Here is a 12,172-nt window from a genome sequence, read left to right as displayed (position 1 = left end):
AGTGTAGATCCACTGAGTAAGGAAATAAAACAGAGTCTAGGCCACAGAGAGTGGGACTGTCTTAGGTCAGAGCCAGTGTTCCTTGGAGCAAACCTCGTGCTTTAATTTCAAAACAAGTAGGGAGAAGAAATAATAATTAGAAAATACCTAGTAGGGGTGATATTTGTATTGTTAGGCTGACTAGTCAAATGGAGCAAAAATTACTTATTTTTCTAAGGTGTCAATGGCATGTGGGGCAGAACAACACACCAGCAAACCCACAGAAGTGCATGGCACTGGGTGGGAGAGCAGTGCTGCTGGCAGGCATGGGGAGAGGGACAGCACCTTGTTTACATGTGTCACATATGACTGTGGTACTTCGTGCTTGTGGCAGAAATTTACGTGAGTTGTCCTCCCCTTTCAGCTGGGAGGTGGTTACTCACTGACACAGCAAAGCCAGGAGTCACCCCTCCTGGGGATGAGCTGCTGTGCAGATAACAGCACAGTGTGGGGGCCTGATGGGGTGGTACAGCACATGGAGACACAGCATGGCACCCCACAGTGCCCCAGCACAGCCCAGTAGGCAGGCACTAACCACACTCTGCTGTTGCTACCCAGAGCAGGGACAAGCTACCCTACTGGGAGAATGGGACAGGGAGGAAGGAGGCCTGGCAGAATGGCTGGCATGGCTATGACAACGAGCTCATGGACATGAGAGGCTTCTTCCTCGCATATGGACCAGGTACAGTGCCACCATCCCTGGTGTTCCACTTCCCCTGCAGCCCCATGGTCCTTGCCCCTGCATCCCTGCAGCCCCTGGCACATCAGGACCCTGATGTAGCACTCTGCGACACCCAAAAATTACAAATAGATGGCAGGATTTCCTCACTGTGGAAGGTTTGTTGTGCTGCATCTATTTCATAGCTGAAGAAACAGGGCAGAGAGATGTGAAGGGATTTAGTCAGCCTCTCTCTGATGTCCCAGTGCAGTTACTATCTCTTTGCTCTCTTTTCCCAAATTTTGGCCTAAACTTTTAATTCTATTTGAAACACATGAGTCCTGCTTTTGTCAGGGGATTCAGACTTGCTACTGCAAGGCACTTTCTTTGGGAAGGTTGCAGTATACCTCACCCACCTGTCTGACAGGCAGACACAAAACTCCTGGTTTCCATTTCATCAGGCCCTTTAAACAGGGCAGAGCACCAGGCTGCAGCTGCAGACAGGAGTGAAAGCAGAATGTGCAACACAATTATGTCAGGCTATTAAATCTACCAAGCACACACAGTAGCTTCTGTACTTAGAAATCCGGGGTTTTTTTTAGTTTTTAGAATAAAATTGGTCTAGAAGTAAAAATAATGAACAAAATTGTTTAAAATGTTTTTGCTGAGCTATGTTGTAAATTGTATAGCATGCCACATCCCAGCCTGGTGGGCGAGTCCCAGGAAAGGCAAAGGAGCCCTTGCCCTGCAGCACCCCACATTCCAAGGGCTGAGCCCCAAGTTGCATGATGCCAACTCCTCTCTTTTGTCTGCAGATTTCCGATCCAACTACCGAGCGCCTCCCATCAGATCCGTGGATGTTTACAACATCATGTGCAGCCTGGCAGGAATACAGCCACTGCCCAACAATGGCTCCTGGTCCAGGGTGGAGTGCATGCTCCGAAACACAGCCCCCTTGGCACCGCTCCCCCCGTGCAGCAGCTGTGTCCCGGCACTAGCTCTGCTCTCCCTGTTCGCCAGGCAGATCTCCTTACTGTGATCCCTGAACAATGTCAGTCAGTGTCACCAGCAACTCCATCCTTCTCTGTTTGTTTTTTTAAAGTTCTTCATTTGAATAATAGCTTCATTAATAGAGTGCTGTCCCCCACTCCTCCATTGTGCTCCACCAGGCATGAATCTGACCCGTCCTGCATTTACAATGGTTTTAACACGAAGCCAGGTTTTGTGCTGCTCCAAACACAGCCAGGGACGATGGTGTTGCTCACTTAGATTTACAGCACTGGCAAGGAGAGCAGAGTTGGCTGGCTATCCATAAAGTTTTCTGGTGGGTGCACATGGGGATCCCTGAGCATCAAGCATGTCCCACCCCAGCATCTTTCACTGAGGAGCTCACCCTGGCTCCCCGTACTGAGAAGCTCAGGAGTGGAGACCGACCTCTTTGCATTTAGCTGGGTTCATCCTGATTCACCCCTTCATCTCCAGCTCCATCAGCAGCAGAGCCCCATCTCCTTACAGCACCAGCCAAGCCCTGTCTATACTGACCCAGTCTTCAAATGGCCAAGAGCTTTGCTGAGTGACCATAATGCCGAGGGAGGTGGGTCAGCAGGAGAGCAGTGAGAGCATCCTACTTCTCTCAGCCTTTCCTTCTTCATTTTCACCAACATGAGTACTGGCTCTGCCCATTTTCAAGGCCAGGCTTCCTTCATGGACCACAGCAGTGAGGAGGGCTGGGAAAGGGCAGAGTGACAGAAACCATCCACTTCAAAGCCAGTGGGAAAATGAATAGACATCTGGACACACAAGGGTCAGGAAAACATGGGATGAAAAAGCCTGGCATTTAACACCCTCTCTGCTTTTCCTGGTGAAGTTAATATCATCTGCTCACGTTTCGATGTTTTATACCCAATTGCACTTCTGAAGGTTTTTCAACACTTAGTGCTCTTCCACCAGCTGTTGCTCTCTATCCCTCTGCCTGGTGACCAGCGCATTTCCCTTTATTCTGTAGCAGGGAGAGAGGTCTACACTGATAGATATCCCACCCTCCCAGCTAATCCTAGTGATCATTTCCACCATGGGCTATCAAGCACAAGCAGAGTTGTAACAGTAAAGTTAAATTAAACAGCAGGAGAGGATAGAGCTGTTGCCAGAGGTGCCTTCGGGTGTGCACAGTGCTTTATCTGATATACCTCTGAACCAGGAGCTTTCAGCAACAAACTGCCTTTGGAAGGATTGAGGTCCCTCCCCACGTAAAAACAAAGCTCTAGGACTTTCTATCTTCTGGATCCAGAGTTAAGCACGATCCGGGTATGTATGGTACAGTACATTTAAGGGTGAATGATTACACTGTGGGGAAAAAAAACACAAACACTAAATTAAACTTGACAAAAGACTTCTGTATTAGCTGTAAAGATTTATGTAATGTGTTTTTAAAGCTCAAGTGAACCATCAAATCAATTGGGAAAAAAATGGAAAAAATCAGTCTTTGTTATTAGACTGTTGAGTATAAAAGGCAATTTAGAGCTTTCGAAGCATTTGCAGTAGCTGTAAAACAAGCACCTATTGTTCAGAGTTCCCTGTTGCTCTTTAATGGACCAGGCTCAATGAAATCACTGGAGCACAATTTTAAAGAAAAAAAAAAAAAAAGATCAGCATACAAGATAACCAAATTACCAAATTTTGTCTGAAAATCAACAGGATAGAAGCCATCAGTGCCTGCTAACCCCTCCACAACCTGCCATTTTAAATCTTACCAGCAAGCAGAACCCAAGGTCTTCTTACAGAAGAAATGTTTCTAAAGGTATAAGGGTATATTCAGCTCCTCAGATACACAAACAGAAATTGAAAATAACAAATTGGGTCCCTTGAGTTGTTCCACGGATGGGCCATGACACAGGAAACCAACACTGATCCTTGTGAGTACTTTGTGTAACTCATTTTTGTCAGTGTCCACATGCAAATACTGAAGGTTAATCCACTTGCAATATGATTTATTTGACCTTAAGGCAAGCATTGTGTGTACAGTAAAAGATACTTGGTCTGTAAAAGGAAAATTTGATGGCAGACCTTCCAGAAGCTCACTAGCTTTAGGAGAACCACAGCTCATTATTTTTTGAAAAGTGCATCTTTCTTCCTCAGAAATGTTGTACCTCTGAATCAGTTCATGTTCTCATTCAAAAATCAAGTGTCTTAACTCTCGCCTATTTTTCTGTATACTATGCAATGGAGGTGGGTATATTTTAAACCTATTTCTGAATGATGTTTTTATACAATGACTGATTGTGAATGAGTGAATAATTCTAAAAATGGTGTTAGAAAAAACACATCTTTGTAAATACTGTAAGATTTTTGAAGAAGAAAACAGCCCAAAACCTTCCCTTCAACACTTTGCCTTTCTTGTCTAATTGCTGCATCAAAGTGTGATAAACAGTGTTTGAAGCTTGTGCTGATTAATTATCAGAAAGATGAATGATAACATTGTTTAGAAATGGCAAAGTTGTCAGCATGTAAATTAAGGACATTAAATGCATCACACGAGATGATGTATCTTGTATATGCAGTCCTTTTTTCCAGATGTATTTCATTGTTTAGCCTTTTGAACATCCACTCAGGGACATGTAATTCCCACTAGCCAATAGACACGACAAAACATTTTGCACTTCTTAGAAGAGGGGTGAGCCCTGGATGCTCTCTCCAGACCTACTTCTCTAAGCCCAGTGTGTCACCATCACATCAGCTGCTTGCACAGAAATTAAGAGCACTGTCACTGGTATGAGGGTGCAGTAGATTCAGGCTTTCCAGAGCCCCCCTTTTCCAGTGGGAGATGGTGCAAATGTCAACAAGACCTCAAAAACCAAAGCTACAGGCCTGAAGGACAAGGGGGCTCTATTCCACTCTAAGCTCCACAAACCAACAATGTCCATGGAAGAGACTAATTCAATAGAAATAAGTCTCCAAGCCTACTCAGTGGAATTTATCTTCTTTTCCTTGTATTAACTGACCACAGAGCAGGGAGTGGATGATAGAAGAGGACCAGTGCAGATATGCCAACGAGTCCTTTAATTCACAGCAGGACTCCCTCTGAACCAGTAGCAAAGCCAAGGTCTGCTGGAGATGCTCCCCTCATGTTCCATGAACATGGGTCCTCAGAAAAGGAAAGTGCCGAGGGACTGCCTGCACAGGAATAAGTCTCAGTCCGCTCCCCATAACAGTGCCAAAAAAGGAAATTTCACAGCTAAATAAGCTGAGCCTTTTTATCAATGATCTTGGTGGCCATGCAAATGGCATGGCTGGCCAAGGCTCAGTGGATGAGTGTCGCAGCGGGGATTACTGCAACAAGCATATTTCAAACCAGGAGTCCCGGGAAACGAAGTGTATATGGACAGATCCGTGGTAGATGTTTCAGAGATGTTTATTTCTCCAGCTGCATGGCCAGGGCTCAGCTCAGGAACTCCGCAGTCACGGGACCCGAGGGTCCTTGGCGTTATCAGGGAACACAAAACAACCAATGGGGAATGAGGCTGAGCAGGGGCAGGGAAACCCCGTGTCTCCCCCCCAGGGCCCCTCTCCCAGGGCTACATGGCAGGGGGGAAGGGACCCCAACAGATGAGGCCTCCAGCATCCCTCAAGATGCAGCCTGCATTGCCTGCACAGACTGCAGCCTCGTGGAGACACTTTCCCATTGGCCCAGACACCAGCCTGCACCCTTCACAAGTACAGAGACTTCACAAATAAGGGGTGAATGAGAAGATTTTGCAGTGCCAGTCATCTTCCGTGTCTTCTAACTAATACATCACAATATATCACAGAACCACAGAGTATTCTGAGTTGAAAGGGACCCACAAGGATCATCAAGTCCAGCTCCTGGCCCTTCACGGGATCATCCCCAAGAGTCATACCATGTGCCCAAGAGTATTGCCCAAAGGCTTCTTGAACTCTGTCAGGCTTGGTGCTGTGGCATCTCTCAGATGTTAAACCATACACCTCAGGGGGAGGCACAGACCAAATGAGCTCTGTCCACTGGGAAGTTAAAAGGCATTGGAAAAGTTCCATGTAATATTTCCTCACCTTCTTTTCCCTGTAGGGTTGTGGCAGAGAGGGCAGGACACAGCAAATCCAACAGGAATTTTTAAAGAAAACATCTAATGAAGAAGAAGGTTTGAAACCCTACATTTTAGCATAAGAAGTCTTTAACAGCTTTTAAAAGACAACTTTCACACACACAGAAAAACACATTTTGTGTAAGCATTGAAACACACCTAAGTTAAGGGAAGGTTCAAAAATAAGAACATTTCAGAATTACAGTTGACTGGACACAGTAATTCTCAAGTTTCATAGAGATGGACTGTATGGATTATTTGGACTGTACGGATTATTCTGACATTTCAAATACACAGAAATTGCTATGGACTTAAAAAACTGTATGACGTTATCCCAAATCTGTATCAATTACACCAGTTCAGCTCTGCCAGCCCAATTTCATCAGGAAACCACTATGAGCAGCTGCCAGGCAGCCTGCCCTGGTCTCTCCCTACCCCAGTCAGGTATCTGTCCGAGATGCGGGGAATGCCTTGCTGCAGCCACCCCACTGCACGAAGGCTGCTGCCCTGGCTGGCATGACAGGGACCTGTCATTCACGGGGCCTGCAGATACACTCCAGGGTGGAACACACCCACCAGCATTAGCCCTGGAACAGTGTGGTGTGCTCCATTGGCTCAGAAGGCTGGGGCAGGGTGGGAACAGGGAGTGGCAGGGCAGGGGAAAGGCCCAATGGGCCCTGGAAATGGAAGTCACAGAATCACAGAATGGCTCAGGGACCACACCGGGTCATCTGTTCCAAGTCCCCTGCTCAAGCAGGGTCATCCTACAGTACATGGCATAGGATTGTGTCCAGTTCATTCTTGAATATCTCCAGTGAGGGAGACTCCACAGCCTCTCTGGACAATCTGTTCCAGTGCTCAGTCACTGCACAGTGAAGAAGCTCTTTCTCACATTCAGGTGGAACTTCCTGCGTATCAGGTTCTGCCCGTTGCCTCTTGTTCTATTGCTCAGCACGATGAAGAAGAGCATGGTTCCATCCTCTTGACACCCTCCCTTTGGATACTTACTGACATTCATGAGGTCTCTCAGTCATCTCAAGGCTGAACAGGCCCTGCTCCCTCAGCCTTCCATCATAAGAGAGATGTTCCGGTCCCTTGATCATCCCTGTTGCGCTCCGCTGGACCCGCTCCAGGAGCTCCATGTCTCCCTTGTACTGAGGAGCCCAGAACGAGACACAGATTTCCCCACACGCTGCTTCTCTCCCTCGCTTGCCCATTTTTCGTGCGGCCAGCCCGCAAGGTGGAGGCGGCGAGCCCGCAGCCCCTCAGGGCCAGCGGGAGGAGCCCCTGGAGCCCGGCCCGGCCGCGCCCCCTGCCGGCCTGCCCGCAAACAGCGCATTTGGGACAAAAATCCTTGTTTCTAGCGAGGAGACTAATGATTGGGACTTTTCCTTCCTTCTGTGTCTCTCATCGCAACTTTTCCTCTTCCTCCCCGTTAGCTCTCCCTGTCACCCTTTGCGCTATGGCCGATTCCTCCCACCCCAAACCTGCTGCTTCCATGTAGCACTCTGAGCAAGCCTCCCACCTGCTCCTGTTTCCACAGGAGGATGAATGGGCTCAGCAAGACCTTCGTGTGTACGCGGCCCTAAATGATCCAATTGTCAGCTGGATGTACTCCCCACTCTCAGGACTGAGGCTGCATCTCGAGCTGCCTCTGTTGTCATTAAAGCCTAATTCCACTGGTGGGAAACAAAATACATAAAAGCAGGAGGAGGAGGGGAGCAGGGGAAGTGACACAGCTCTCTGTTACTTGTGGCCACTTGCAGCCTGGCTCGAGGTTGAACGCAGAATCCTTGGGTCAGATATCCCAGCAGTGCCACACTGAGAACTCTGAGCTTTTGTCAGCTCAGGAGAACTCCGACTAAAACAGTCACGGGTAGCAAAGAAATGGTGAGGAGGGATATGAAGAGTGGGCTGAGATGGGGGAAATTCAGCACCCACTTTCCACACTAGCACAGATCAGGGCTTAGCTGAGCTCCGGGGAGCTGATTCTGATCCTCCCTTGGTCGCAGCAAATGAGGCATTTTAATATCAGGATTGTATCCGTCTTCAGGAGCAAGGGGCAGATCTTCCTCTGTCCCTCACCAAGGGGTTGCAGGCAGCCAGCCCCAAAATGTCAGCATGCTCTGTTGGGACCGTTTGGGTATTTCCCACATGAGTGATTTTCTGTGGCTGAGTGGGCACTGACAGCTCTTGAACACCCTTCTGTTTTTCTCAAGAAATTAATAATACACTAAAATGTAACTCGTCATTCAGATGTATTGTTTGGTGAATATTAATTAAGCCTCAAAATTGGCTGGAGACACTGTCATTGCTTCCTTGCCAGACAGAAAAAAGGAGGTCGAGGTGGCATCACTGTTGCAAAGCTGTTGCAAAGGCTTTGGAACACAGGTCAGGCTTGCAGGGGATCATCCACAATCCCTGCTGAACACCCAGCCAGCCTGCTGCTCTCACTGGGCTGCCTCCATGCAAAGGCTCCTGGCCACATAAGTGTATATAACTGGGCCATGTGTTCCTTAGAAGTAGTCTTAACCTTTCTTCAGTGGTCCAACGTTCTGCTCATCCTACATCACTGAAACAACCAGTGCGCTGGAATTCACTGTATCCCCAACTGAGGGTGGTTTTACCCCCGCAGGACGTGACCCTACAACGTGACTCAGCAGGAGCCTACTTCTGATTTCTGAGAGGTGCCTCACACCCTCTACATGATGCCTGGGCAGAAGGAGGCTCTGACAAATCTTACATTAATTTTTTTGAAGGGCTTATTTGCCTCCCAATGGATTCATTCATCCATCCATCCATTCACCTGTAAATCGCACTCCCACTTGACACTTTATCCACGTACTCCATACAGGTGGAGCTTTGGGGTGCAAGATTTTGTCTCCTTGCTTGCCAGAGTAGGCAGCAATGTGGTTTTTAGCTTACAGCTCATTGATTTTCCATGAGAGTCCAAGGGTTGAGAGAGGGGTAAGCCCACTGACCACATCCCAACTGAGTAGATTCTGTAAGAGAGAGGGAAAGCACCCCTTGCCCATCCATGGAGAGATTCTCCAAGCACAGATATAACAAGGAAATAGTTCTGGGCTTAAAAGCTAAGGTTTTAAAGCAGCCTTCAAACAGCAGCTGTGAAAGAGGGAAAAAAAAAAAGCTTAATGTCTTTTAAGGTGGAATTCAAGCAGTTTATGAGCTGGATTATACAAGGTTACACTGCTGCAGGGGCTGGGTGGGGTTATGTGGAACATCCCCTCCTGCCTTAATCTCAAATGGTTCCTTAGAAGAACACTTATGACAAAGCAAAGTAACTGTTTTCCACCCTCTAAACAGAATAAACTTGTGAGGGCACCGAGCTTTCTTTGTGTTTCATACAACCTCTTTCATCAAGAACAAATGGGATGAACAAACCCAAGTCCTGCGGACAAGACAATATTTAATAACCATAATGTGGGGAGCTTTCCAGCAGAAGACAGACTGTTTTATGCAGAAATAGCTGAATGCAGCCTGTCAGGGCCTAGCAATTAATCACGCACTTGAAGAAATACAACACACTCATAGAGGCTGAATTTTAAATGCTTGCTGCTCCAGTTTGGACAGTGACAAATTAAGGCCCCCCCAAAAGCAGGTGTGGCTCTTGAAGAAGCCCATTGAGGGCAATTAAAAATGGGAAGCCAGCTGGTAACTGTGCAGATGTGACAGCTAGGGCAGCTCAGGAAATGAATACAAAGGAGGAGGATGGAGGATAAATAGTGTAGGAGCTGAGGCAGTAGAAACAGGACCTGCTCTCCACAGGGGGTTGCTCCATGTCAGGTGAAGCACCTTACCATGTGGGATGGGCAAAGTGGTGACAGCCACACATCCCCATTGCCCTGGAGAGCTGCCACAGACAGGCTCCAAATGAAGCCCTCACTGAAGGACCCCCAAAACCAGAGGAGCTGCTGCTCTGTGTGTCACACAGCTTCCCCTGGTGCCCAGGGGACAGCTGCATTCAAGGATGTCTGAAAGGACATCTGAAATTGCCTGTGGTACCCTGTGATGGAAAAGGCAAGGGATGAGCTCAAGGGTGGATTTTCCCAAATCAGCTTCAATGAGCTCCAATCCAACAGGTAATACCCAGCCAGGTTTCACATACAGTGCTTCATTGTTCCTGGTCAGTTCATTGTCTGCAGTGTTCACTGTTCTAAATCAGTCAAGAAAATGGTAGGTTTTCCCATTGAAAACCCAGAAAATAATTCAGATACATGACAGATTATGAGGAATTTGTAATTTTCCATTAGGGCTACCATTTAGGAAGTGTGAGCAAAATTATAAATAGTGCCATGCAAAAAAACCCCATGAATCAGTACAAGCCAGAGCTCCTCATCCCGTTTGGAAAAGGATGTCCCCATGATTGTCATCACAATTTCTCAGTGCTGTTCCTCACACATTTACTCCTACCCTGCCTCTCTCCACATATCCAGTGTGTGTGAGGCATCACTGGGACAGAATTTTGTAGAATTTACCTTCCACCAAAGTGCAGGCCAAGGGACTGTTCCCATCAGTCTCTTCTTCTGAAGTAATTTGTTGATAAAAATCTCTTTCCTGTTGTGAATTATGTGGACAATTTCTAGGAAAAAGCTGTCAGCACAGATCACTATAGATTACTTTTTTTGTTGTTTTTTTCCTCCTTGTCCATAGGAAAGGTGCACTCCTCTTAACATTAAGCTTTGGCATCCTTCCAGGAAGCTGAGCAAAACAGCATTTCATTTGAGACTGCTGATAAAAGGACAGAGTGGACAGGGTCTTTACCAGTCTCAGCCTCTAAATAAAAAGATCTCTCTAGTGAAGAGTTTTTCGGCCACTTGCCTGACTGTGAAGCTGAGACTCTTCTAAGCCACTTCTCTCTTGAAAAAAAATCTTGTTTTTGTTGGCCCTATTTCCAGCATAGTGTTGAAGCATAGGAAATTTTCCGTGTAAAAGGAGCTCTCTTTCTGTGTATCCCCTCCACCACTTGCTGTTTGTCACCAGTGTGGGTTGCGACAGCCCTAATAGTGCCATCCTAGCCAGAATGACAAATAATAAGGCAGGTGGGCAGCTTCACTGTGAGAAAGTACCATCCACAGTTCCTCTGTACCTGGGCACAGGTAGTCATTGCAGCACGGAGACCCTCTCTGGCCTAACAGCTTTCATATGACAAATGCATCCTAAGACTGAATAAATTATTTTATAACAAGCTCATCATCCACGGTCTCGGCCAGGGACAAGGGCCACAGCTGGCCAGGAACAAGCCCAGACTCAAAAAGCAGGATTTTTTTGCCAAAAATCCTGCAAGGGTGGGAGAAAGGATGTAATCAGAGAGAGCCAGGAACACAGCCTGAGGCTGTAGTGAGCACACTAACAGCAGCCACAGGGTGGAGATGGTCTCTGCCAGCATTTTTCCTCTGTTAGAAGGGATGGGAACGGGCTAATTTGGAACCAGCAGTAGGTAAATAAAGAGAAAATATAAGTTGAATCTTATAGAATGATCTGAACCTTTTCTGCATCCCCCTTCCAGTCCCCCATGACAGTCACAACTAAAAATGGAGAAGCCTTCAGGTGATGTTTAAAAGGTTTCATGTACCAGCATGGCAAACAGAGCAAACAGCTAAACTTCCCCACCTCCAAGAAGGGACAAGAGGAGAAGAAATTGCTTGCTGCTCATCCATCTCCTTCCTGTAATCTGTCGTGTCTGGCTACTGCTGCCACGTGCAAACATCTGGGATGTATCACAGACCTTCTCCTGCTAGAGAGAGGAGATGGTTTTTTTGACACAAAAAAAGCTTGGAGGCACTCTGCAGCTGTTGCAAGGGAATGAACAGGAATCTATTGTATGTATGATAAGAATGGGGGGGAAAAGGGAGAAGGTTTTATTCTAAGACAAATGTGAGTGCCTTGAGAGTGACCAAAACTTGCAGGAGCAGAAACCTCCTGCACACATGAGGAGGGGGGAGGCTGATGGGTTGAGACAAGCAATTACAATTTGTGTTTTAGGGGGCTGCCTGAGCAGAGGGGAATATCTCACCAGGTTTGCAAGATGTGCCTAGTTCCTACCTAGTGGGTGAAGGGTGGCAAGTTGTTCTTCAGACCAGGAGTTAACCAGGAGTGAGGAGGGTCATTGCATTTGGGTGGCAGAGAGGAGGAGTCCGCATGACAGGACTGCCAGATGACCCCTACCAGGATCTCTTTCCATCCCTTCCCACAGGGCTTTTTCCAGGACCCCACTCTGCCTGTGAATGGGGCACCTCCAGCAAAGGCAGCCCCTGCTGCCCTCAGTGGCTGCACTGTCTCCTGGCCCCTGCTGGGCATCGCTCAGGGACACCACATGCTTACAGTACACCCACAGACACGTCAGAACATTCCAGTATCA

At 47.3% G+C, this 12,172-nt stretch overlaps 1 protein-coding gene across 1 annotated transcript in view; it reads left to right on the top strand.

Annotated features, from left to right (window-relative positions):
* The window catches only part of ENPP6 (ectonucleotide pyrophosphatase/phosphodiesterase 6), a 32,788-nt gene extending 28,552 nt beyond the window's left edge, over nucleotides 1–4,236 (top strand). Inside the window, exons 7-8 of the mRNA XM_010401516.3 lie at nucleotides 598–721; nucleotides 1,513–4,236. Of these exons, the coding sequence (XP_010399818.1) occupies nucleotides 598–721; nucleotides 1,513–1,736 (348 nt within the window). The 3' untranslated portion in view covers nucleotides 1,737–4,236. The remainder of the gene's footprint in view (nucleotides 1–597; nucleotides 722–1,512) is intronic.
* The last annotated feature ends 7,936 nt before the right edge of the window (nucleotides 4,237–12,172 follow it).

Source organism: Corvus cornix, chromosome 4 (assembly GCF_000738735.6).
Source record: "Corvus cornix cornix isolate S_Up_H32 chromosome 4, ASM73873v5, whole genome shotgun sequence".
NCBI lineage: Eukaryota > Metazoa > Chordata > Aves > Passeriformes > Corvidae > Corvus > Corvus cornix.
This window is presented reverse-complemented; position numbering and strand designations above follow the sequence as displayed.